This window comes from Nematostella vectensis, chromosome 1 (genome assembly GCF_932526225.1).
Source record: "Nematostella vectensis chromosome 1, jaNemVect1.1, whole genome shotgun sequence".
Taxonomy (NCBI): domain Eukaryota; kingdom Metazoa; phylum Cnidaria; class Anthozoa; order Actiniaria; family Edwardsiidae; genus Nematostella; species Nematostella vectensis.
In genome coordinates this window covers 10,645,436-10,670,347 of record NC_064034.1, presented here as the reverse complement: position 1 = coordinate 10,670,347, position 24,912 = coordinate 10,645,436, and the positions used below count along the sequence as shown (strand labels likewise).

The 24,912-nt window shown below is 39.2% G+C and overlaps 3 protein-coding genes across 6 annotated transcripts; 1 reads left to right on the top strand and 2 right to left on the bottom strand.

Moving 5' to 3' along the window:
- Positions 1-577: 577 nt before the first annotated feature.
- On the bottom strand, positions 578-10,211 carry LOC5507521 (glucosidase 2 subunit beta). 3 transcript variants are annotated; one of them, XM_001628096.3, is made up of 19 exons: positions 10,055-10,211; positions 9,474-9,590; positions 8,121-8,216; positions 7,866-7,923; positions 7,730-7,787; positions 7,588-7,647; positions 7,440-7,503; positions 6,838-6,903; positions 6,487-6,571; positions 5,945-6,011; positions 5,745-5,834; positions 5,583-5,649; positions 3,732-3,878; positions 3,017-3,070; positions 2,698-2,767; positions 2,483-2,572; positions 1,877-1,951; positions 1,558-1,654; positions 578-1,003 (listed from the first exon to the last, which is right to left on the bottom strand). In XM_001628096.3, the coding sequence occupies exons 1-19, from the start codon at positions 10,197-10,199 to the stop codon at positions 872-874; spliced, it is 1,638 nt and encodes a 545-aa protein (XP_001628146.2). In that variant the 5' UTR covers positions 10,200-10,211; the 3' UTR covers positions 578-871. The 3 variants fall into 3 exon arrangements, with proteins under 3 accessions (XP_001628146.2, XP_032232080.2, XP_032232081.2); XM_032376189.2 differs by having other exon boundaries at positions 3,732-3,809; XM_032376190.2 differs by lacking the exon at positions 3,732-3,878.
- Positions 10,212-10,407: 196 nt separating this feature from the next.
- On the top strand, positions 10,408-19,274 carry LOC116614780. 2 transcript variants are annotated; one of them, XM_032376182.2, is made up of 13 exons: positions 10,408-10,537; positions 12,652-14,594; positions 14,909-15,005; positions 15,115-15,305; positions 15,457-15,508; positions 15,843-15,927; positions 16,057-16,125; positions 16,233-16,286; positions 16,375-16,437; positions 16,518-16,637; positions 17,077-17,178; positions 17,553-17,638; positions 18,490-19,274. In XM_032376182.2, exons 2-13 carry the CDS (start codon positions 12,812-12,814, stop codon positions 18,611-18,613), a joined length of 2,826 nt encoding a protein of 941 aa, XP_032232073.2. In that variant the 5' UTR covers positions 10,408-10,537; positions 12,652-12,811; the 3' UTR covers positions 18,614-19,274. The 2 variants fall into 2 exon arrangements, with proteins under 2 accessions (XP_032232073.2, XP_032232072.2); XM_032376181.2 differs by having other exon boundaries at positions 10,429-10,584.
- LOC116614785 (neuronal pentraxin-1) lies at positions 19,270-23,468 on the bottom strand (the record flags this gene model as incomplete). Its single annotated transcript, XM_032376197.2, has 4 exons — positions 19,270-21,588; positions 21,710-21,926; positions 22,384-22,501; positions 23,310-23,468. Coding segments are annotated over 4 exons (900 nt in total), but the record flags the coding sequence as incomplete, so codon positions are not given.
- Between the last annotated feature and the right edge of the window lie 1,444 nt (positions 23,469-24,912).

Genomic DNA, 24,912 nt, shown 5'->3' with positions numbered 1-24,912 from the left:
TTTATGTTATTACATTCTACAGTCACCAATATGATTTAGGGTTATTCCATAGTCAGCTTTTTATTGGGGAGTAACAGCGCATCAGCATTCATAAGCCTTTATCTAGAAATTTAACATCCCACCGCAACTTCCTCTCGGTGTATGATGCATGATTTCACGCAATAAAAACAGGCGCGCGGCGCTGTTACAAGCTCGAGGAGTCGCGCTCCTTGCGGGCGATCCCTAACAGGCGGTTTTTTTTTCGCGACCAACGAAATAAAGTGCTAAACTCTCTATAATGGGCGCTACAAAGGCCAAGCATAACTTATCTACGAAGGAACTATCAATTCTCACATCTTTATAAGGGCAAATAAGAACAGAGATAACTACGAGCACCGCATGGTAGGGCGCTTTCCAGGATCTCTTGGGTGAGTGGGGGTAGGGGGGTGGGGGGGGGGAGGGTGTTGTTTGAGACCATTTCGCAAGTGGACATCAAATATATAAACAATAAAGTGAGTAAAGATTTGGTGCACTCTATCCTAAATGACCCGCGATGCAGAAAGGAAGAGTCATTGAAAGAAACAAACAAGATACATTGTTCATGGTAACCATCGTACTTATAAAATTCTCTATTCATTTCTAAAATGAAGTACAAAAAAATGTGATTTTACCTAGAGCTAATTATTGTGTTTAATTCTGAAGTGTGTGCGTGTTATAACTCTTGAGTGGAATATAGTGCTGGTTATTGTGTACTTCATAAAGTGTGTGCGTGTTATAACTCTTGAGTGAAATATAGAGCTGGTTATTGTGTACTTCATAAAGTGTGTGCGTGTTATAACTCTTGAGTGGAATATAGAGCTGGCTATTGTGTAATTCATGAAGTGTGTGCATGTTATAACTCTTGGTGAAGTATGTCTTCATGGTGTTGGCAGGCGGCGGGCGTCTTGAATTCCATCTGGTACTCGCACCGACTGGGCTCAGACACCGAAGTGACCTCGTTATCCGGTCCACATGAGAGGATCACCTGGAAATAGAAACGCTTAAGAACATGGGCTAGCTACCCGTCATTGTATTCCAAGCTAAAATCCGTCAAGACTCTAAAATCAATCAGTTTTACTGTCAGTGCTTTTCCCTCCCCTCCCGACACACCCCTCTTTCTGTATCGTAAGCTGTCACTGTGACACTCTTGGAGGAGGTTGTGGGGGCAGCTTGTAGTCATCTGCCCAACATGGTAGTAAAGGAATGTCACCTTTTTCTTTTTTAGTGCTGCAACCCCCTCTAAAAAATCCTGCTTTAGGCACTGGCTTACCAACCTCTCAGTCAGTCTCCAGTCAATCCTAGTAACTAGCTCGAATTCACGATTTAATGTAATTGTCCTATAATTGTCTTATATCTGAAAATAAAGGTCACAATAAACTCTCATTGCTTTGTGATGTGTATTTATTCGGAATTAGCTGTATTTCTATAACGTTTGAGCAGTTGAAGGATTCCGCGTTACTTGATGCCTCTAAAAAGAAGAGGCAGGATACCTCCCAACATCACTGTTTTGGCAAAGTAGCACGGTCCCAATGCGTTTACCTGTGTCGAGCGGTTCGGGCCGTTCCAACAGTTTTGACCATCTGAATACTTCATGCGGCTATATTTATAGGGTGATCCATTCCACTCGCCCCAGTTTCTGAAATAAAAAGAAATAAAAACATATTCAACATATTAAGCCATCAAACGCCTTACACGTGCATACAATGTCAGAGCGAAAATGCGCGATCCACTTCGTACTCAGAACCAGTTCATATGCATCCCTAAACTGGCCACCATTCAAAGGCGGGATTTTTCCATGGAAACACCTACTATACTGTTAGCTAACACAGGAATGTACCCGATCAGGCGACTGACATACCCGATAGAAGTAGATGCACCGCCATCCTTCGGCTCCTGTGTGGCTCTGTCAAATGGGCACAGTTTATAAAGATATCTGGATAAAAAAAATAGCGGTATCAAAACACAATCTTTATTGACCAGAACATGGTCAGAAGCAGAATTAGTGGCACAAATAACATGGCTGCTATTTGTTTGTGGCGAGCTAGCACGAGAGATTATGGTTTAAAGCCGCATTGTCACCAAGTAAACTTACTTCCGGTCGCTTACGTAAAAATATCCGATGTTTTTTTAACGGAAATATTTCAAAATATTGAAAGCAGTGTGTTTATTGGAAGTTTCTGTGAGGATGTGATTGATAATTTAGAGCGGATGGCCTGTTTAATATCTCGGATTTTAATAGATTCTTTTGTCTTTTAACGGATGAGGTTTCCGTCGGACCTCCGGAAGTAAACTGGTGACAATGCGGCTTTAAGAGATCCAAAAACTTCATGTTATTTTATTTTTACAAGAGATGAAATCCCAGGAAAAGTATGATTTCTTTTTATCAGTCCCTTATGATTTGACTGGCAGGTATAGCCTAGAAAAGACTAAAAACTTCAAACTGGCAGCAACCCATTCTTCTTACTCTCTGTCTCTAAACTCAAAGCAGTTTCCATACAGAGCGGCAAACTCTTCATGTTCACCAAAGTCTATATTCAGCTTTTTCTCAATGTCTCTGCAATGCACGATAAACAAAATAATATGAGATGATATACAAGGGTTCGAGCTAAAGCAGAAGAGCAAAGGGACTAAATAACAAAGCAAGTCACATCGAATTTTACGTTTAGGAGTAACACTTGCCCAATTTCGCGCTCAATGTCTCTCTTGGCAATGTCAGCGGCATCAAACTCTTTTCTTGCATTATCAGCATCTGTGACAAGAACCAAATGTACTTTTTCCCCCATTAAATTATTACTGGGGCATTAGACATGATGGATCCCAAAACAACATAGTTTAACAATGTAGTTTGAGAGATACAAAGTGTTTTACAACATCTCTCAAACATTGAAGCCTTTTAAATGAAACATCTCAGAGCAAATGTAATTTCTGACCACCAGGCCAATACTTTTCTCCTGAGAAATGGCTGTATTGAAGGAAATATGTCATCAGCATTACTCACCGGTGATCTTTGCTTTGGTTTCTTCATCATACTCTGGCTTTACGGGTTCCTCTTCTATAAACATAAAACATTTAGCATTTGCCCTTGCATTACTTGTATTTACTTGAGGCAGATGTCATATTCCCTATAAGTAACAATTATTAGCCAAAGGCGGAGTGAATAGCGAAGTAAATGAGAGCCCGAGAGGTCGAGGGAACTATCCACCGCTATTTGCAGGGTCTGAGGAGAAAAATTGTTTTAGTATATACTTGGTGGCGACTGAACAAGACACATTTTGCTGTTAATAATTTTCTCGAATTTCCAACTTTAATGGTTGCGTGAAACGTTGTATCGCTTCTGACAGTTGTTGATGTTCGTATCTTTTTTAAGATTTTGAACATCGAGGGCACCAAATACATTCTGTTTTTCCACACAATGCTTTTAACTACCACGAAATACTGAACCTCCAATGAAGCCAATTTTCCTTAAAGACAATGAATCCAAATTAGTTTTAGCAAAAATGCAATTTTTATGTGAAGCTGGATAACTTCGGGTGCAAAAAGTTTTTTATGGTAATTTCACAAATTGACTCATTATTCCAAGTTTAAGCGGTGAATACTGTCCATTATTCCGAGATAGCGAACCAATGAGAGCGAGGGGGTGTAACGTAATTAAAAGTAACAGCTCATGAATAAGAAAACTGTTTGCCTCAGTGCTCCTATTGTATGTGAGTCACCTTGTTTTGAATCAGTGGCTCTAGCTGCAGCTTCATCCTTTAGATCGTCACCCTCGTCATCGTCATCGTCTCCCACTTCTGGCAAGTCAGCATCATCATCAATGGTATCATCAATGGATGGTGGGGTTGGATGAGGGTCGACAGGAGCTAAGCAACATATCATTGCTTCATTACTAACTTAATAACTAATGCAAGAAGTTGGATGATAGCTGGTTATAGATGAGGATCGACAGGAGCTAAGCAACATATCATTGCCTCATTTCGAGGTTATCAACTGATGAAGGAATTTGGATGATGGGGTTATAGATGAGGATCGACAGGAGCTAAGCAACATATCATTGCCTCATTTTTTGTTAACAACTAGGAAAGGAAGATGGGTGTTGGGGTTATAGATGAGGAATTACAGGAGCTAAGCTGCCTCATTACTAGCTTATCAGCTGATGAAGGGAGCACAAAGAAGGGTGGGCTAGTGGCAAGCCGGGGGAGAACCCAGGATTCTTTGTATGCAGGGGGGTCCACTTTGCTACCCCTACCCTTCTATATTTTAGCTATAGTGTAGCACAGGGTATAGCTAATAGGGTAGCTCACTTATCCATTTACCTGTGCATCTATACCAGGCCAAGAATATCGTGGAATACTTATAAACTTTTGAGAAGTGTTATGGGAAAACAATGTCATAAAGCAGGCTTATTGTGTTTCTTTACAAATATGCTGGCAAAATGGGGGGTGGGGGTGGTAAGAACACCTTGGACAATCCCCTTGGGTATGCCCATGTATAGGAGTATAACTAACAATAACATTCTAATGGTAATCCAATTTTGAGGTATTATGTGGAATGATAAGAGATAAGAGTCTATAGGTTACATGTTAGTATTTTCACAAGCTGGAGTGAGATGATGCTACTAGGTTATGAGGGACTATGTATCCTGCTAGCAGAGCTTTCTCCCTTATCCGTGTCGTGAGTCTGTTCTTTCGCGTTCTCGTTTGTTTGTGTCCGCAGGAGAAACCTCTGCCGACAGCCGCTTTCGAATTACGTTGAGCATGCGCAAAGTTATTTTTGCTGTTACCATGGGAGTTCTTGTCACGTGAAGCTGTATTTTTAAATTCCCCACCGCAGCCACTCTGAACTAAACTGAGCTACTTTGAACTCTGTCATGCAAAAGCACTCGCGCTTGAGCTCAGTAGCAGATTCGTAGCTAAAAGCGGTTAAAGTTTATTTTTGCTATAAATATATCAAACAAGACCAGAAGACCGATACTCCAAAGTTTTGAAATACTGCATGAATACAAAAAAAGCCAGAAAAGCACTTGAAAGGTTCAATTAGAAACAAGTGTCAATCAGGAGCTACTTCTGCACTCTTGATTAACTGTATTAACAGCGTAACACAGCTTCTTTAGACTAGTTTAAAAATTCTTATTTCGTTTATTATGTATGGTGTTAGTTGTGAGCATTCATGTCAAAAGTTCTGGAAATCTGATCACTTTAGTGTTTGAAAACATTACCGGCATGAATCAATTCCTAAAAGCTGTCACACCTGCTGTCACACAGCACAAAGCTGTGACTACCTCCAAAAACTTGGAGGTGACTGATGCGCATGCTCAACAGGATTCGATAGCGGCTGTAGGCAGGGGTTTCTTCTGCGGACACAAACAAACGAGACTGCGAAAGAACAGACTTTCAACATGGATAAGTGAACTGATAGAAGCAAACAGGAAAAAGCTCTGCTAGCAGGGTACGGACTATGGCACTTTATCATAACATGCCAACACTTGTCAACACATCAAACAAAACACAGGCAATTTCAGATAGTGCTAAATTTGTTAAAAGAAAACAAGACCAGTTAACACATACTTTCAGTTGGGTGTTCGTCTGTAGGTGGTTTCTCTTCTGGAGGTGATGCATCAATAGGTTTCTCTTCCTAGAGAAATATTTGTTTAAACATTTGCATGGGCATGAGTATAGAGTTATCTAATTGAATATCCATGGTATGCTATTCAGCACTGTTTGCATCACCTGCTTCACACCATACTTGTCCTTGAATGTGGTCCACAAATCTTTGGCAAATCTGTCAACGTCTGTCTCATCTGTGCCACCAAGAAGTTCCTGAAACAAACGTTTACAACCATTAGCACAAAATAGGCTTGCCCTTGTGGAGAAAAATCAATATTTATTTGGTACGATTATTCAGGAATAATCTACTGGGTGTTTCATACCCTGGCCTCCTCAGCAGTATACTCCTTGTCCATATATGGATTGACCATAAGCTCCATACTCGTCAAGCTGAAAGAGAGTGTATAAATACATATATATATAAGCCTCAAAAATAGAAGAATATCCTATATATACGTAAGTGCAAAGGTAGATGTTACACTAAAATAAAAGAGTATGTTGTCATACACAATTTGCTTAAGCCCTATGCAAACAGCCCCATCACCAGCCAGCTGTTGGCTGACACCTACTTGCTCAGCTGACCACAACATAAAGAAAATGTTGTTGAACCACAAAATAAAGGAAATGTTGTTGAACCTCAACAGAAAGGAAATGTTATTGAACAAAGTAACAGCATTTTCCAATATAATTTTAGTGTTCAAAAAGCAGCGCTAGTTGTTTCGGCTAGCAATGTTATCACACTTTACATTGGATTTTAGAGAACATAAAAGAAAATGCGGGATGATCATGCATCTTTATACCCCCTTCCACAATCTGAGATGTAAATGCTTCAAAATATTCAACACATGCACTTCCCATACTCTACCTTCCACTATTATCAGTATCCAGTAACTTGAAGGCTGCCACAGCTGCATTGTGAGCTCTTTCTGCCAGAATCTTGGCCTTGGTTTCTACAATACCCAACCAGTAGCATGATAAGAAACAAAGTGACCATTTATCTCTACAACATAAAATAGGTAATGGGTGCATTGGGAAAATGGGGAAAATTTTATGAAGGATACTTGCACCCAAAGAGGGGGTCATTTCTTATTGAAAAATAATCAAATACTACCGTATCCCCCTCTGCAAATCCTGGGTATGTGGCAAAGTAAATATCAAAGTCTATCCAAAAAGCAGCACGAACCAGTATTAATGGGATACTTTAATTTTCCTTTACCTTCCCACTCCTTGTCATGTTTGTCCTTGGCTTCTTTTTCCACAGCTTCTACCTTGTCCTTAGTAGCTATACACAAAGTACAAGACAAAAATCGTAATAGAATCAACAAGAAAGGAATCGAGCAGTATTCTCAAAAACATCAACCTTGTGCCCTTAGTAACTACACAAAGCACAAGACAAGAGTAAACAAAAAAAGAATCAAGCAGTATTCTCAAAGACATCAACCTTGTGCCCTTAGTAACTACACAAAGCACAAGACAAGAGTAAACAAAAAAAGAATCAAGCAGTATTCTAAAAAACATCAACCTTGTGCCCTTAGTAACTACACAAAGCACAAGACAAGAGTAAACAAAAAAAGAATCAAGCAGTATTCTAAAAAACATCAACCTTGTGCCCTTAGTAACTACACAAAGCACAAGACAAGAATATACAAGGAAAGAATAAAGCAGTATTCTCAAAGACATCAACTGTACCCTTACAGTAGTAGCTACACAAAGTACAAGACAAGAATTATAAAAAAAGAATCAAGACATATATTATATAAAAATAATTTTATTATGTTTTCAAAATTTCTGATCCCACTAACTATTTCAATTATTTACCTTGAAGTTCAGCAACAACCTGCTTTTTCTGCTCAAGCTGGAGCCTCAGATCCTCTAACTTTTTCTATGTAGAAAATGTGTGGCATTATTATATTGTCATCAGTGGTTTGCTGTGTATGACTTTTAGAATGATAATTCCACACTATACCTTTCTTTCTGTCTTCTTATTTATCCCATCTTGACTAAATTCTTGCTTCTTAGCATATCCCTAATTGAAAACAAGACGTTCTTAGCAATATAGTTCCATATCTCTTACAACACTGACAGGACAAAAACATGCAAGTGCATACCTGTTTGGCAAGTTCAATCTCATGTCTTCTTTTTTCAAACTCTTGTTTGTAAAGTTCTCTAAAAAAAAAGAATGGCATAATATCCAGTTTCAAGAGTAGGGTATGAAGTGTTACTGCTTGAAAAATAAAATCTTACTTGCAAGTATCAGGACAATTCACTTTGCCATCATACTCATCACTTCCATCACAACAATCTAAACATAACAAGAACAGTGATATTTTCAGGTCTCTGTAAACAAAAATGAAAAAAAACATATTCTGTATTATTACATCATGGAAGATACAAGGTTAAGCCATATATCATCTTAAAGCTGATGTTAAGTGTTCCTTTTAATTCTTCCATTGTTTTAGGTAAACATGTTAAGTTAGTCTACAGGAATGTCATGCTCACCACAAATGCCATCATTTACTCTAGACGAAGGATAGTTTTTTGGTCGATAACCTGCATTTGTACAATGAAATTGTCCATTTGGGCAGGCGGCAGTACCTATGAGAAAACAAGTATTTTTAGCAATAACACATAATTTCTAAAGAGGGTACAATGATGTAAAAGAACAAATCAAACCTGCTAATCTTAAAAAGGGAACCTTGCCGTATTCCATTTGTTACTCTTTTTTCAAACACAGTCCGGGATTCAGAAGAAAACACATGATAACTCAGGCAAATAAATTATATGGAAATACACAATATCGGAACTTATGGACCCAATAATTTCCCCATTGCTTCACGGCCCAAGAGTGAAGCTTAAAGGTGATAAACTGAAGAAAATATTTGAGACTCCACAAGTTTCTGTATGCAAGCAAATGAGGTCAATAAGATACACTGTCCCGCATGAATTATTTCAAATTACAACAATTCATAGCATAAACCCTACTAGGAACCTTCATCAGGGTTTAACTTATTCGCTGAATGACAATAAACACAATTACAATTCACGACTTAGCAGCTAAAATATAACATTTTAGCCTAGAAACTACCCCTGCGATATTCCTCCTTTGAAAGCAAACCTGTAGTATAACAAATCGTTTAGAAGAAAGTTGTGCTAACTACTTTATGAACAGATGAGTCCATGACATGGTACAAGCAGCAATCGATAAATATATTACCATTGCACAAGTCATGTTGCAAGTTGTAAGCAGACGATTCAAAAGCAAAATAATTTTAAAATCTATAGACATGTATGTTTCAGAAAATCAATGAATAACCTCCAAAAATTTAGTCTAATAGCTCAACCTGAATCTCGAGGGACATTTGCATGTATGTTCTATTCTGGGTAGCGGCTGTAAAGATATTGTTGGCTTGTAAAGATGGCGGAGACAAGGACGATTCATGAATGACCTGGAATAATCGGCACGTAATTAGAATTCAAAGCAAATCTTGGTCAAATTTTCTCGAGAATCAGCTCCTCTTATGCTTCTACATTTCATATGTGATGTATAAGTCTACTTTAAGTGTGTAAATATGTTTTATTTTTGCCTCTGAATTATACAGTATATAGGCAAATCAAAAAAATTGTCCTGCTTCGAGTTCTGTTAATACTGGCCATCTTTACTTTCAATTTGAATTTTAAAGGTGTGCATCGTAAGCAGTCCTCAGTCTTTCATAGCATGGTTTTGTGTTTAAGTGCCAAATTGTATTCTGTCTGTATTCTTGGCTGCTAAGGGGGGGGGGGGGGGGGGCTTCCATTGGCTACACCAGTTATTAGGGCTTTGACAATAATACATGAATGGTATGCTGTACATACCTGGCTCATCACTACCATCATTACAGTCACAGTAATCATCATTGACACTACTAAATGGAATTGTTAAAGAGCCATCTAAGCATGTAAAGTCTTTAGAGCTATCGTAGAATGGAAGTTCTGGAAATCAAAACAAAGTAAAACGCAATTATTTTTAGGAATACCTCAATTGCATATTCTAACAACAACCAAATTTAATTTGAGTGTATATTCTTATTTTTTTGTAGCCTAAATAACTGCGAATATTACGGTGTTCTACAAAAAAATATTTGATTTTGAATTGACGCTTGTAACTTACAGTAACTTTAAATGAATTGCAAGGGATTCCGTGCAATTAATTTACTCCACCATAAAACTGTTTTATGAAGTTTTATAAGAAAATCGCCAGTTATACTTTATAAATATACCAATCTAACGAGTCAGGTTATTTCGCAGAAGAAATTGCATCTGCCGGAATTCCATTTGTCACTTTTTTTCTAACACGGTCCGGGAATAAGAAGAAAACACATCATGATAACTCACGCAAATAAATTATATGGAAATACATATTGCTAAATAAAAAAAAAATTTGTTTCAAATATTACTTGTAATAGCTACTCCGCGCAAAGTCAACGCAGAGCCTAATCTCGAAACAATGGTCGTGAAAAGAAGAAGATAGACGCCATTCTTCGCTCCACACGCCGCCGCCATCTTGAATACACGTGTAAAGCGCAGAAAGACTGGGATCATGACGTCACAGCACAGGTGGCCCGTAAAAGGGACTGAATCCAAAAAATCATTTTATTTTCCTAGAGAAGTAAATAAACTTGGCAAATGGCAGCATCATATTCTAGTAATTTTCCAGTAAATTCTGTTTTTCACTTGAAGAGAATCTGAAACAGGTCAGAGAAAAAAATAGATATAAGCGGGGGCATAGTCAAATTTCCCGCCAAATGCAGCCGCTGACAGGTTGAAGTGCGGCCTCGGCGATAGCCTTTCTCCGAAATTTCGACTCGTCCCACATCCTCCGAAATGTCTCGCTAAAACCCTCCGGTGATGGCCCCAGGTGCCTTAGAAAGATATCAAAGGTATATCTTACTCCTTGGAGAGTACTTATCTTTCATATCCAGTTCAAGTAAGTTAAGATTTACAGCTAAAATCACTCTATTCGAACGTTTAAAATGCTCGCTAAAATTATGACATCTCACTTCACTTTTCGAGATTACGCGTTATTTTGGTCTATCTTTAAGCTTACCTATTATTTAGGTACAAAGCATTTCTTAAACGTTATTTATTGTAGGGTAGAGAAATTATTGCTATTACGACATATTTTGCCAGCGAAACATTGCCAATGGACGCTCATTTTTACTGCCACGATTCGTGATAAACAAAATGTGCGAGCCTCTGTCATTTCTCATTGTCTCTTCCGGCAGGTTTGACAGTAAAATATGTAAGCTTAATTTACAGCAAAAAGAAAAATAATATCGGGCAATATTTTTCTGTTGTCTAGTATGTTTTTGAAAGTCAATATTTCAACTAATTTTTCCCCAGGTTTCTGAGATGTTGTTTACAGTTCCTCATGCTTTCTGTACACATAACTTGTCTTCATGGGTAATAAGTGAAAGTGAAAAAACGCTTAGCATGTAATTTTGATTTAAACATATAACTATTTTAAATGTAAGTACAACAGTGCAATTTGGGGACTGCAGACCTGTCAACTCTCCTAGATAAACCAGGAGTCTCCAGGTTTTGCAGCAAATCTCCAGGTTAAGGTAATTCCCTTGAAATAGTTCTACAACCCAGAATTTTTTAAAACTTGGCATAAACAATATGGAAGTTAAGAGCTTTCAATAAATGATATAAAAAAAATGGGGGTACCGACCTTGTTTTCACAACAGAGGAGCGTAGAGTTGACGCGTTTTTACTGACCGTGCGAGGAAAAATCCCAACTCTTAGTTTTCAAAAAGAGTGCCTTTCAAAAAGAGTGCCTATAGTCTTTAGAAAATTAAGTTCTGTTTGTCAAGCTGCCAAAATCGGATCTCCTAAACAATAGCCCGTAGTAGCTAATGTTCAAAATAAATCACATTTTAAGAGATCGCACTAAAAGACATTGTTTTCGCCACTATTCATACGGTAAAAAGCGCCATTTTAAAGTATTTTTTACGGCTTTTAAAGAGAAATAACAAAACTTCTACAACCCAACTTTTTTTCTTCTTTCAGTATATCATTTTTCCATATATATTTAACTATTTGAGCAAATAAAAAATGGGGGTAACCGACTTGGTTTTTCTGTCCAAGAGAGTTTTTAGGGGCTCTTCCTTCAGGGTACGAAGGGTTAAAAAAAACTACTAAAGAAAAAACTACCAAAGAAAAAGGTGTATTTGATAAAAAAAAGTCATCATTGAAATCTACAAAACCTTGGTGAAAATTGCGAATTTGCCAGCGATTCGTTTCCAGAATCAAACCAGAGAATCCTCTTTTTGCTATCATTAAAGGGCGTCGCGTTACGCATGATCCAGGTTATAATCTCAGATCTAAATCTAAATCTTATCAGAGGCCTACTAATACGAGTCGTTTCAACGAGTTTGTTACTGTTAAATATGCTAATTACATTTGATGAATTGTAGTTTATTGTATTGCTTACTTGTATCTCTGACTCACCTGTAATCCAGTCTATACTGCGAAAGGTTGAATTAAACTCATTATTATTATACTTTTATATAGTAAAATAATCACAAAATTGCAACCCCTTCCTATACTTTAGTTCAAGCATCAAACGAACCCTTTTCGGGTGTAGCATCAAACGAACCCTTTCGGGTGTAGCATCAAACGGACCCTTTTCGGGTGTAGCATCAAATGAACCCTTTTCGGGTGTAGCATCTCAGTATAGTCACAGGGCCGTAGCAGGGGGTGGGGCACTGGGGTAACGTGCCCCCTAATATTTTAAAAAATTATAAGGAAATTGACAGTAGTTTGTTAGTTTGGGGGGGGGGGGGGGGCGTTCATTAGATAGGGGGCGTAGCAAAATAGATTAGCATAACCCCGTCTCCTCCAGGTTTTAGAAATTTTGGGGTTGACAGGTATGGGACTGACATTAGTGGTGAAAGGGCATGGGTTCAAATGAAACTCACATTTGTACCTACTCACAAATAAATAGCTAAATAAAAATATAAAAGCCTAATACAAATTTCTTTTATTATAGGTTTAACAACTGTTTAGATAAGGAGAGCTGTAGCCGTGTTCAGCTTTGTATTCAACATCTGAGATCAAGCTCAAATTCACTATCATGGTGACAAGGACATTGTACAAATACAATAAATCCTAAAATGTTGTAGACACATTTATAATATACAAGCCCTTCCATGGCATTCTCAAATCCAGCAAGGGCAAAAGATCTTCCAGATGGTGGCTTTGCCTTCAGTAGTTCTATTGATGGACTAAGTGACATTCCTCTTCCAGGTGACTATGTACCCCCTGTAAGCAGTAACTCATCAAATTGTACGCTATACACAGCAGCAAATCAACCTGAAGAGGGCCATCTAAGCGATTTACCTCCAAATAACTTTAGTGATTTTGGTGATCACAGTGAAAGAATAAATGCTCCACATAATGAAACAAGTTATCAGGATGTAAGAAGGCTGTCCAGTCAAAGTGACAATAGTGATGCCCGTCAATCATTTTTGGATTTGGACCAGCAGTTTCTTGAGGAAGTATACAGACAGCGTGAAACAGATGAGGGATGGGACAGCTACTTTGACCTCTTGAATGAAATGATTGAAAATGAGAAAAGTAAAGGAATGCCACAATCCCAGACTGGATTCACATATGTACCCAAAAAAGCACAGGACTACTATGGCTTAGATAGCTTTGATGTGATTAATCACAGCACCCAATCAAAAACTCCACTCTCTTCTATGGATTATGGATTAGGGAAGGTTCAAAGTTCCAAGGACTCTCACTCTCCCAGCGTTAATTCAGAAGAAGGTCTCTATTTCTCTAATGGAAAGTGTTATGTTGGTAAGCCATCACCTGAGAATAAGCCATCTGGAAAGGCCCAAAACCCTTCCATGGATAAATCAGAAGAAGACTTTTACAGGAACTTGAGGTACTACTTTGCAGGTGGTAAAGTTAAAAGTAGAAGAGTTACAAAGGAACAAGAGGAGAAATTGAGTAAGAGGCCCTCCCCTGGAGAAAGAATGGGTGGAGTTGCCAAGGAACAAGAGGGGAATTTAAGTAAGAGGCCTTCACTTGGAGAAAGTACAACCTCACCTGAAGAAAGTTCAAGTGGAGTAAAGAAACCACCATCTGTGAGTGATAATAATGGCGAACAATCATTTGGTATAAGGGCAGCTGAAAAACAGTGTAACACTTCCAGGAAATCACCTTCGGAGAGTAATTCATCGCCCTCTTTAGATGCATTGAATGCTGATAGTACCCAAAGGATTCCAAAGGAGCAATTTCCAAGGAAAAGTACTACAAACACACAGTGTAATGGTTTTGCAAGCAACCATGATAGAGTCAACAATTCTCAGTCACCATCTGAACAGCCTCTTAACCAGGCCAATGGCAGTGAGCCCAGGAAACAAAAAAAGCAATTTCCAATGGAAAGGACTACAAACATACAACCTAATGGTTCTGGGGATAACCATGACAGAGAAGACAAATTTCAATCACCACATTACCAGGAACATGGTACCCAGACCAATTCATGGGCATTTCCAGGTGGAGTTTTAGGTGGGAATAACTGTGAAGATAGTGGTATTGGATTTACTAACTCACCATCATCATCTGAAGGTTCACCTTCCCCAGTGAGGCAAGAAGGAGCTAGCCAGGGTGCTAGAAATGGGAAGGATACTTCCAAGCAGAAACATGATTTAGCTTCAGATAAAAGACTACCACACACTATTAAGAACTTGTCCTGGGCTGAACGACAAAAAAAGAAGAAATCTGCCAGGCAACCACCCCAGGCAAGGCCTAAAGTGGAGCCTAAAATTGCAGATTGTGCTGGCAATAATTTGGACAACAAGGATGATGATGATGACTATGTCAGACCTGACCCGTCAAGTGTGACATCATCAAGCAAGTCTAAGAAGATGCCCACCTCAATTGGCATGAAGGAACTTCTGGACTTGGCCTCCCAGTCAGGTACTGTAACGAGCACAATAGGGCACAGGGCATTAGAGAAATGATGGGGCGTGCAGAATTGCCCAGTAAATATTCGTTTCTTCATCATTTGAGCACTGTATTTGGCCTACTGTAACTAGCGCAAGCTATGACTATGTTATTTTAGACAGGCAAATCATTGTTCTTCAGTCTTCTATTGTAATTTACACTTGTTTTTGTTTGATGTAAGTGTGCTTTTTACTCCATGATCCAATTCCAGAGTTTTGCTAATTCAGTGCACCCTGCACCATTTTGCTGTTTGCTGTGTCAGACATTCACTCTTTTGTTGTTTATAGGTAAAGAGGTGTGCTGCAAGATTGGCAAGGGAGTGATCTGGGTGCTATACTACATACTTGTCCTTGTTGTTCTGCTTATGCTATTTATTGTAGCATCGTAAGTACTGCCTTATAAAAATGCACTCTTTGCCGTTCCTTCCTATTAGTAGTAACATGTTTTTTGTTTTTTTTTTCAAATTGAAACCTCCAATGTGTTATCCCTTTAGGTCATACCAGCTTGGGCAGACGATCTACTTCAAAACAAGAGATTTTATACAGTCACTGCCACTTGCTGACTCCGCCAGAGAGAAAATATGGTATTGGAGGAGTAGAACCATGCACTTTTACCTTCTTGCCAAGAGCGCACTTGTAAAGAGACTAAAAAAGGAACCTAAGACCTACAATTTACCAAGCACTGGTAAGAAATATTCTTGTAGCCATCAATAGTCCCCTTCTGCCTCTTTCCAGCTTCTCTCTCTTCTATTTGTAGTGATAAGTCATAAAAATTTAATGTGTACTCTACTGCTATGTGACTAGAGTCTGTATGTTACTGGCATCTCCCTTTCTAGGAAATGATGCTATCTTACAGATGCTGTCTAGGAGACATGGTGATCCTTACAGGTAAATGGTCGCAATGGCCAACTGTTGCCTATGCCTCAGGTAAGGGGCTGACCATTTAACTTTTGGGGGTGGGGGGTGGAGCTTTTTTCATTAATATCCTCTAATTTAAAAAAAACAATCATTGTAGGGTCAAGAAAAAAACTCGAACACACAAAAACAAATATCCTGCACACCCGTTACCACAAAAACAACAATTCCTGCTTAACTTCTGATGATGCATGACATTTCTTTTAAGATGTTTTTATATTTGTACATAATATTAGTTTGACATATTGTTTTTATCTAGTTTCATTTCTGGAACTTAAAATAATATCATTGATTTATTTTTTTGCAGTATACTTGGTGTTCCTCCTGAAGCCAGTGATGATGACATAAAAAGACAGTATAGGAAACTAGCTGTCCTTATCCACCCAGATAAGGTAAGACAGTATAAGAAGCTAGTAAGCGTTATTTATCTAACCAGATGCATGGTGCCTTTCTTAGAAACTTTGCTTGGTCTCCATCTCAATGTTTGTAAATTTTTAAAGCTTATAGCTTTTGTTTTCAAGAATGCTGATCCACAGGCAGCTGAGGCCTTCAAGATTCTAGCAAGCGCATTTGAAGTCATTGGTGACACAGTCAGTATACCATACAGTGCCTTCCTATACACATGTCATACACTCATGGAACTTATTAGACAATAATAACAGTTCAACTTCTCAATTAAGTTCTCTATTTTTCATAGGAAAAGAGGAGAGAATTTGACACCAAACATGCAAAGAGTGACCTTAACTCTCAGGTTAGTATAACTTGGGAATTCACAAATGTGAAAGTAATACTGTACAATACTTATACATCGTTATTTTTGTTAATGTTACAATTAACAGAGGGATAAAACCTATGCCAGCCCTGCAGAGATGTTTGCTGACTTGAACAAGAAGATGAAAGAGGTTCGGTATTTTCCCCTTATGCGTCCTCTATTGTCTGCAATCCGTCTAACTTTGTAACAACCTTTTTTGGATTCCCTCAGATGCGTGAGTCGCTAGGGTGTGAAGCCTGCGGTGGTCGACATCCCCGAGTGCCAACCAACAGGACCCTCTACAATGCTCGCTTCTGTGCTGAGTGTAACACAAGGCACCCTGCAAGAGAGGTACAGTATTTGAATACCAGTATAGTCTATAGTACCGTATTTCTGAGAACAAGTATATATAATAAATATTGTGTATATTGTATAAATCTCACTGTGGGGATTGCAAAAAAAAAAGGAGTTATCTTCTATACACATCATAGTGTTCAAATTGTGCATAGTGTGGTATCAATTTTTGTTCGTATCTCTTGGGTACTTATTCTAGTGCAAGAACTCAACTATGTGGGTGTTTTGATTATTCTATTGGGTAGTATACATAATTCTCTATTGATTACACTGCAAGGAATTCCAGGGAGACATTTTCTTTGAAGCAACATATCTTGAGATGGTGAAAACATTCTATGCGTGCATGATCTTGAGTACTTGCATGTTGTATTTTTTTTTCTATTGGTTATTGTATACCTATGTATCTCTTTTGATTATATAACTCATGGAATTTCAGGGAGACATCTGGTTAGAAGCGACATATCTTGGGGTGGTGAACACATTCTATGCATGTATGGACAACAAGGTGTATGATGTCACAAAGTGGGCAACCTGTCAGGTATAAAAAAAAAATATCCACCCCATAGCCATACCGAACAGTACAATATCCAGCAGCAACCAGTCATTGATCTGACATGTAGTAAAAACACATGTTTTAACTACTCCCATATGTACATCCAGTTTGTATGTGTTTGCAGTTTGCATGTGATCTTTGTTAGTCCTTCAGTATGTGTTAAAAGCCATGATATATCATTAAGCACTTAATCATATTTTCTTATTTGATCGATTTTTTGCTTTGCGAAGTATAAAATTTCCAGTCACATTTTGATCTTGGATCTCCCACTTTGTCTCAACCAACCCTTTTAGGTCACCCAGGTTCGAAGTGTTTGCCATACAGTACATGCCTGTCGCTTATTTATGCTTATTCTATAGGGCTTTCAAATACCAGCCAATACTCACCGGTCACCAGCAAGATTACACACCCAGGCCCAACACCACACCCCGCCACACCAGTCGAGGTACGAATACAGTAATAAGTGTCCTATCTTAATAATTAGTAATTTGAGGTTCCATACAGTACTTTAACGGTATGGCAATTGGTACCACTATTGGAGGAATAGGTGGAATCAGAAACCTGTGAGTTGAAACATACTGGTGATACTACAGGTTATTGTAAATTGTATGTGTAACAGGCCCTAGCCCCACCACTACGTTAAACAATTAGATATGATAACAACGAATTAACGATAATGAATCTGTTTGTAATATTGCCCAAAATTATTTGGAATTAGTAATTCCACTGAACAGGAGTACAAGTAAGATCTGAATTTGACCATACGGTTTTAATATGCCTTCTCTTTCCAGTTCATATAAATAACTTGATATTTACACTTTTGGATACTATATCGCAATCAGTGGGAGAAGAGTCTAGTTCAGGCATCACAGGGGGGTGGTCTAGCCTTTTGCTGAGAGGGGTGTGACCTAATAGCAGGGGTATCTGTTACCTTGTCTTTCCATAGACGCGAATTTCTATCCTTGAAAGAGGTGTCATCGATAGAATGCACACCAAGTAGAGATTTTAGAGGATGCATAGCCAAGAAGGAAATGCTGTATTACCCGATGTCTTTCCAGGAGCTCCGACTTTATATCCATTTTGAGTATCAAATATACACATTGGGGTTGGGTGGGGGCATGCATGCAAAAGGAGATTTATGTATCGCTTTTTTTCACGTATCACTTTCCCTAGGCAGCCCAAGTGCAGAACAACCCTTCCCCTATATCCGCTTAACTATATATCATACTAAATTGCGGGTGATGATATTTGAGAGCCCATCACACCTTTTTAATACTCGTGTCCCCTTTTGTTTAGGTCAGAGGGGGATCTATTGGATGATCTATTGCGTGATTTGTACAGCAAATACCGAGATCACAACTCTGATTCATCCAGAGGCCCGCGGAAACAGCAGCGCCAACGACGCCGTAAAAAGCGCTAGAGTCCATTGTCTTGCTATTGGTACGGATGTGCAGTACAAACCTCACTGTAAATGTTCTTCCGATTTAGACCCAGTACACATCTCATTGTCAATGTTATTGATAGGTATATACTGGGATGTTATCAAATATTAGCTTATATGGTGTGGGTTTTACACGTCGGCAAACACTACGTAAATTCTTGCTTGTACTACGCGGGTTTCGATGCACAAAGTAAGGGTTATAACTCTCCTCGCGTAGGGGACCATCCTGGCATTAGACCTTTGAACAACATACAGTGCATATGTAATACAGTTTATACAGTCTCTATACGCAAGTTCTGAATCTTGAACTGGAAACTGGAAGACTTATAAGACCTCCTTATCTTATTCTTTACACCATAATTGGATAACAGTGCAACTTAGGGCCCCAACTTAGATCTTAAGATATTAAACTGAACTGAATTGTACTCAATCTAACAACCTGCGTCCCTGAAATAGTTGCTGTACATGAAGTTACTTTTGTAGATACTAAAAAAATACTCAATACGATCAAAATTTGAAATATTGTACAGAAAGGTAAATAAGTTACTTATTTTACATTAATTGTGATATTAGAATTGTTATGTTTGTAAAGAATCCTGTTAAAGTGGTGCAGAAAATAAATAATCGTTTTTTTCCCCCACATAGTGGCCCTATCTTTGGGTGAGATGCGGCAGTGTATATGGTCTAAATCTTAGGGATGATCATATCCTTGTTGAGAACGAGTCTATGGTCTAATCTTAGGGATTATAATATCCTTGTTGAGGACGAGTCTATGGTCTAATCTTAGGGATGATTCATATCCTTGTTGATGACGTGTTTATGGTCTAATCTTAGGGATGATCATATCCTTGTCGAGGACGTGTCTATGGTCTAATCTTAGGGATGATTCATATCCTTGTTGATGACGTGTCTATGGTCTGATCTTAGGGATGATTCATATCCTTGTTGGTGACGTGTCTATGGTCTAAACTTAGGGATGATTCATATCCTTGTTGATGACGTGTCTATGGTCTGATCTTAGGGATGATTCATATTCTTGTTGGTGACGTGTCTATGGTCCAATCTTAGGGATGATGATTTATATCCATGTTAGGACGTGTCTATGGTCTGATCTTTGGTATGATTCATATCCTTGTTGAGGACGAGTCTATGGTCTGATCTTAGGGATGATTCATATCCCTGTTGGGGACTTGTCTATGGTCCAATCTTAGGGATGATTCATATCCTTGTTGAGGACGAGTCTATGGTCTAATCTTAGGGATGATTCATATCCTTGTTGATGACGTGTCTATAGTCCAATCTTAGGGATAATTCATATCCATGTTAGGACGTGTCTATGGTCTGATCTTTGGTATGATTCATATCCTTGTTGAGGACGAGTCTATGGTCTGATCTTAGGGATGATTCTTATCCCTGTTGGGGACGTGTCAATGATCCAATCTTAGGGATGATTCATATCCATGTTAGGACGTGTCTGTGGTCTGATCTTTGGTATGATTCATATCCTTGTTGAGGACGAGTCTATGGTCTAATCTTAGGGATGATTCATATCCTTGTTGATGACGTGTCTATGGTCTAATCCTAGGAATGATCATATCCTTGTCGAGGACGTGTCTATGGTCTAATCTTAGGGATGATTCATATCCATGTTAGGACGTGTCTATGGTCTGATCTTTGGTATGATTCATATCCTTGTTGAGGATAGTCTATGGTCTAATCTTAGGGATGATTCATATCCTTGTTGAGGACGTGTCTATGGTCTAATCTTAGGGATGATTCATATCCTTGTTGATGACGTGTCTATGAACTAATCTTAGGGATGATTCATATCCTTGTTGATGACGTGTCTATGGTCTAATCCTAGGGATGATCAAAGCCTTGTCGAGGACTTGTCTATGGTCTAATCTTAGGGATGATTCATATCCTTGTTGATGACGTGTCTATGGTCTGATCTTAGGGATGATTCATATCCTTGTTGATGACGTGTCAATGTCTAATCTTAGGGATGATTCATATCCTTGTTGATGACGTGTCTATGGTCTAATCTTAGGGATGATTCATATCCTTGTTGATGACGTGTCTATGGTCTGATCTTAGGGATGATTCATATCCTTGTTGATGACGTGTCTATGGTCTAATCTTAGGGATGATTCATATTCTTGTTGAGGACGTGTCTGATATTATCTGGTATGATCCATGCCGTTGAGGAGGACAGTGTCTATGCTATCATCTTAGGTATGTTTTATATCCTTTTGAGGACGGTGTCTATGGTCTGATATTCGGTATGATCCATGCCGTTGGGGAGGACAGTGTCTATGCTATCATCTTAGGTATGTTTTATATCCTTTTGAGGACGGTGTCTATGGTCTGATATTCGGTATGATCCATGCCGTTGGGGAGGACAGTGTCTATGCTATCATCTTAGGTATGTTTTATATCCTTTTGAGGACGGTGTCTATGGTCTGATATTCGGTATGATTCATGCCGATGTTGGGTGTTTATGGTGTGATCGAAGAAAAGGCTTTTCGCTTTCCTCCTAAGTCATTGATCATGGTGCTTCACAATCGGTCGGACAAACGACTTTGATGTCGCCTTGAATGCCCTTGTGCGCATTCTTCCAGCTAAATACATTTCCGTCTTCTGAAACGCACTGCTTCGCAAACGCTGGTATACTTCCTCTCATATCAGAATCCCATATATTGACGCTAGTTAGGTTCCCTATGAAGCGCTGGTTATTAACGAACCCTACTCCATAACTGTCTTGGTCCTGGCCGAGTACTAAGTAACTGTCAGTCACTCTGTAGCTCGATATTTTTTCGGCGTCTGGTTTGATTTTCCAGACCTCAGCACCATCCACAAACAGCTTTAGGTTATTATGTCGCGCTGTTGAATACGTTAGCGCAAAATGGTGCCACTTGCCATCCAATACCTCACATGATGCAGTGTGGAATCCCCTGTAAACAAAGTAAAATTTGTTTAAGAGGAGGGACAAAACACCCAAGTAAAAGGTCGGGTTTTCTTAAGAAGCCAGGGGCCTCGTCGCCGAACCTATTGGAAACCTAGAGAGAGACTTACAAAATAAGGCCTTGTACAGAGAGTTTGATGCCATCACTTCCTAGTAGGAAAAAAACGGCATTGTATATGTTCCCGTAGGCGATGCTTACGACGCTTTGCCATGTACCAATGCCAACTGACTGCGCCCAAAACGCTACTGTAAAGTTCATGAAAGAAAGTGGTTTGAAGTGCACAGCATCCGCGTGAATTTCTCGCCGGAACTGGAGCTCATGCAATGCTGCAATTTTCAAAAGAGCATATATCAAGCAAGGCCGTAGCAAGGGGTGGGGCACTGGGGGCACGTGCTTCCCCAATATTTTCAAAAACTATAAGGAAATGATCAGTAGGGCCATGGCTGTGCCCTCCCCACAAGAACTATAAGGAGATGACCGGTGTGGGCATGGCTGTGCCCCCCCCCCCCCCCCCCAAGAACCATAAGGAAATGACCAGTAGGGCCATGGCTGTGCCCCCGCCAAAGAACTATAAGAAAATGACCAGTAGGGCCATGGCTGTCCTCCCCCCCCCACCCACCCCAAGAACTATAAGGAAATGACCGGTTGGGGCATGGCTGTGCTCCAGAAGACGCTGGGGAGGGTCTTCTGGGTAGGCGCCATATTAAAAGTAGCTCCCTTCCCTTGAGCCGCTACGCAGGCTATATTGAAAATTACCCAGAAGACCCTGGGGACGTGCTTTACCTTGATTGCAGTCTGGTCGGTTAAAGCACGCCTTGCACACACACCGGTATCCACGCTCATCAAAGCCTGATTGGCACTTGCAGTTTTCATTAGGACAGACTACACCTGCGCATGCATCCTAAAAACAAAAGCCCTGAACATAGTTGCAAAACCCGTGAAATTTTGGCGCCCCTCCCCCCCCCCCCCAAAAAAAAAAAGACTTGTCAAATCGTTCCTCTGGAAAAATTTATGTATTATAGTCTATACATTATATACATATTGGGAAAAAATATCCCTTCGAATTTCGGATGTGCCTGCATTTGGCTTAAAAGCGCTCAGTACCGCCCCATCCAAGGAATATGTAATTATAAAATCCGTAGATGAATAATTAATAACAGCTTTAATATGTCTAGAATAATCTTTTTTTAAAAAAAACTTAGGAGTCTGTTAATCATGGGAGAAAATGAAGAATTCTCTCTGATTTAAAACAATACAGAGTATAATGAACCCATGGCTTCATGCGACATAAAACGGTCTTAAATGCTAAAAACAAAAACATTATTTAAATCTAAAAACTGAATTAACAAAAAAAATGCTTGGGCTACGATTTCCAGCCATCCCGAGCGTTTATGAAGAATGAACGCTGACAGCCTGCGAGAATACTTATCGAGAATATTAGGTTAGGTGGGGGCGGCCAAAATAATTTTTTGAACTCATGGAGTAGCAGCTTATCATTAATGAAAAAAGGTTTGCATAAACAAAAATAAATGAATGAGGATAAAATGCTAGGTGAGTGAAGGCCGTTTTCATTTTTTTTTTTTTGGTTTCTCCTTATAAATGAAAAAAAAAGCATGGTCCTCAAAGAGGAATGCGCGTGTGCTGGTGAGGCGCTGAACATCGAGAATATAGCTCTCTGAAAACAATGCGTATTAAATGTCGGCACAAACCTCAATAGCTCTATATGTGCAATTCTCGTTGTCGCAGCTCGTAAGATTTTCTGGTTGGCGCCGATGGCTTGAAGAGCTCAGTTCGCACGTGTTACTCAAGGATCTGTAGTTGTAGGAGAGGCAATCCGGTTCAACGAAACATTCCACTTCACAAGCACCTTAGGTTTTGTTCTTTAAATTCTTGATGATTTTGCCTTGAAAAGTCTTATTGGCAACTCTAGTTTGCCATGTGACTTGGCGACATAGCTCTAGGGAGAAAAGATTCAAGTTAGATATTTAGTTTTTCAGAAAAACATTCTAAATTTCGCCAGCGCAAGGCTATTTACACGTTAACCTTTTTTGAAAACATTTTTTTTTGCAAAAGATTTTATAGCAAAATATAGTACGATAATTTTAAATTGATTTTGACAAGGAAATAGCATAATAGTAAAATATTTAATAATTTTAGTATATTTACCTGAGGCGGTCGATTTGTGGAGATCGAAGCACAAAAAATAACAGATTCCCACCAAAAGCGCGCTGCAAGTTAGATACATTGCGCTTGGATGTACTGAAAATGACAACTACCGATCTTAATGGACTTCTTTACAAATTATCGTCACCGATAGAATCGACGAGATCTCACCACCTGTGGTGTTCTAAGCACCCGAAGTTTCGAAGTCATGCTTTTACAATAAATGTATTACCACCTTTGTGTATTAGAAATGATCTTAATGATCTTAAAATATCGCTGTTCTCATTATCTGATATTGCTGTTTTACTCGGGGCCCGGGCCGACATAACATTTATCCACTTTGCTGCTATGAAGCTGCTTTAATTGCTACTTAGAGAGAAGAATATGATTGCAGATTATAAATATTTACACGTATTTCTTTCATATCACTGGTCAAAGTGATATGTATGCAAATATAGAGGTCTCGTGCTCAATACCCTGAATGCTCCCATTATTCCTTCTCTTTCTAGATTTTGGTTATAACATATGCATGAATTTTTATTATCATAACTACCAATTCTCATAGAACAGAAGGCTCTGCAAAAAGTTCATCTAGCCTCGTCCTCAGGCCGCTCTCACTCAGCTCTACTTTTTCGGGATTCTAAAAGGCGAGACTCTCTTGGAGCTTACCTACGAGCAACGAGAGCGAGGGCTGGAGGGACAGAGTTTGTTAGCCCGGTCAAGCTACGTTGAGTAATAATGCTACCCCGTGGCGCGCGAACAGTCCCCGACGCTCTGTCCGAAACCTGCCCGACTAAAAAAATATTGTATTTTTACTTGGGCAGAGCAAGGCGCATTTCAAAGCCAGGCGTATTTCAGCGAAAATTAAGGGAAATTTTTGTTGTCTGGAAACTAAGTTCTCCTGCCTTTGCAAGACTGCAAGCGGAAAAATCAAAAGGTGATCGCGCAGCCCAGGGAGAGACCTGGGAGCGAGGCTGGAGAAACACGAGTTCTAAACAGCTAAAGCCAGGTGCAGACGGGGCCAGAGTTGCCAACAAAAACAGTGCACCTGTTTTCTCTGGAATAAAAGTAGAAATAAAATCACAATTGTTTCCAAACCATGTTTATTCACGTTTTCTCGTGAGAAAATATAGCACAACCTAAAAAATA

Excerpts from the sequence above, each read along its gene's own strand:
- LOC5507521 (XM_001628096.3), bottom strand. The coding sequence starts at position 10,199 with ATGATCCCAGTCTTTCTGCGCTTTACACGTGTATTCAAGATGGCGGCG. Across the intron at positions 5,650-5,744 it reads ACAAGTATGGTGTGAAGCAG|GAAGAGAAACCTATTGATGC; the intron begins GTGATGCAAACA and ends ATATTTCTCTAG. Across the intron at positions 2,573-2,697 it reads GACATTGAGCGCGAAATTGG|AGACATTGAGAAAAAGCTGA; the intron begins GCAAGTGTTACT and ends CGTGCATTGCAG.
- LOC116614780 (XM_032376182.2), top strand. The coding sequence starts at position 12,812 with ATGGCATTCTCAAATCCAGCAAGGGCAAAAGATCTTCCAGATGGTGGC. Across the intron at positions 15,306-15,456 it reads CTACAATTTACCAAGCACTG|GAAATGATGCTATCTTACAG; the intron begins GTAAGAAATATT and ends CTCCCTTTCTAG. Across the intron at positions 16,638-17,076 it reads CAAGGCACCCTGCAAGAGAG|GGAGACATCTGGTTAGAAGC; the intron begins GTACAGTATTTG and ends ATGGAATTTCAG.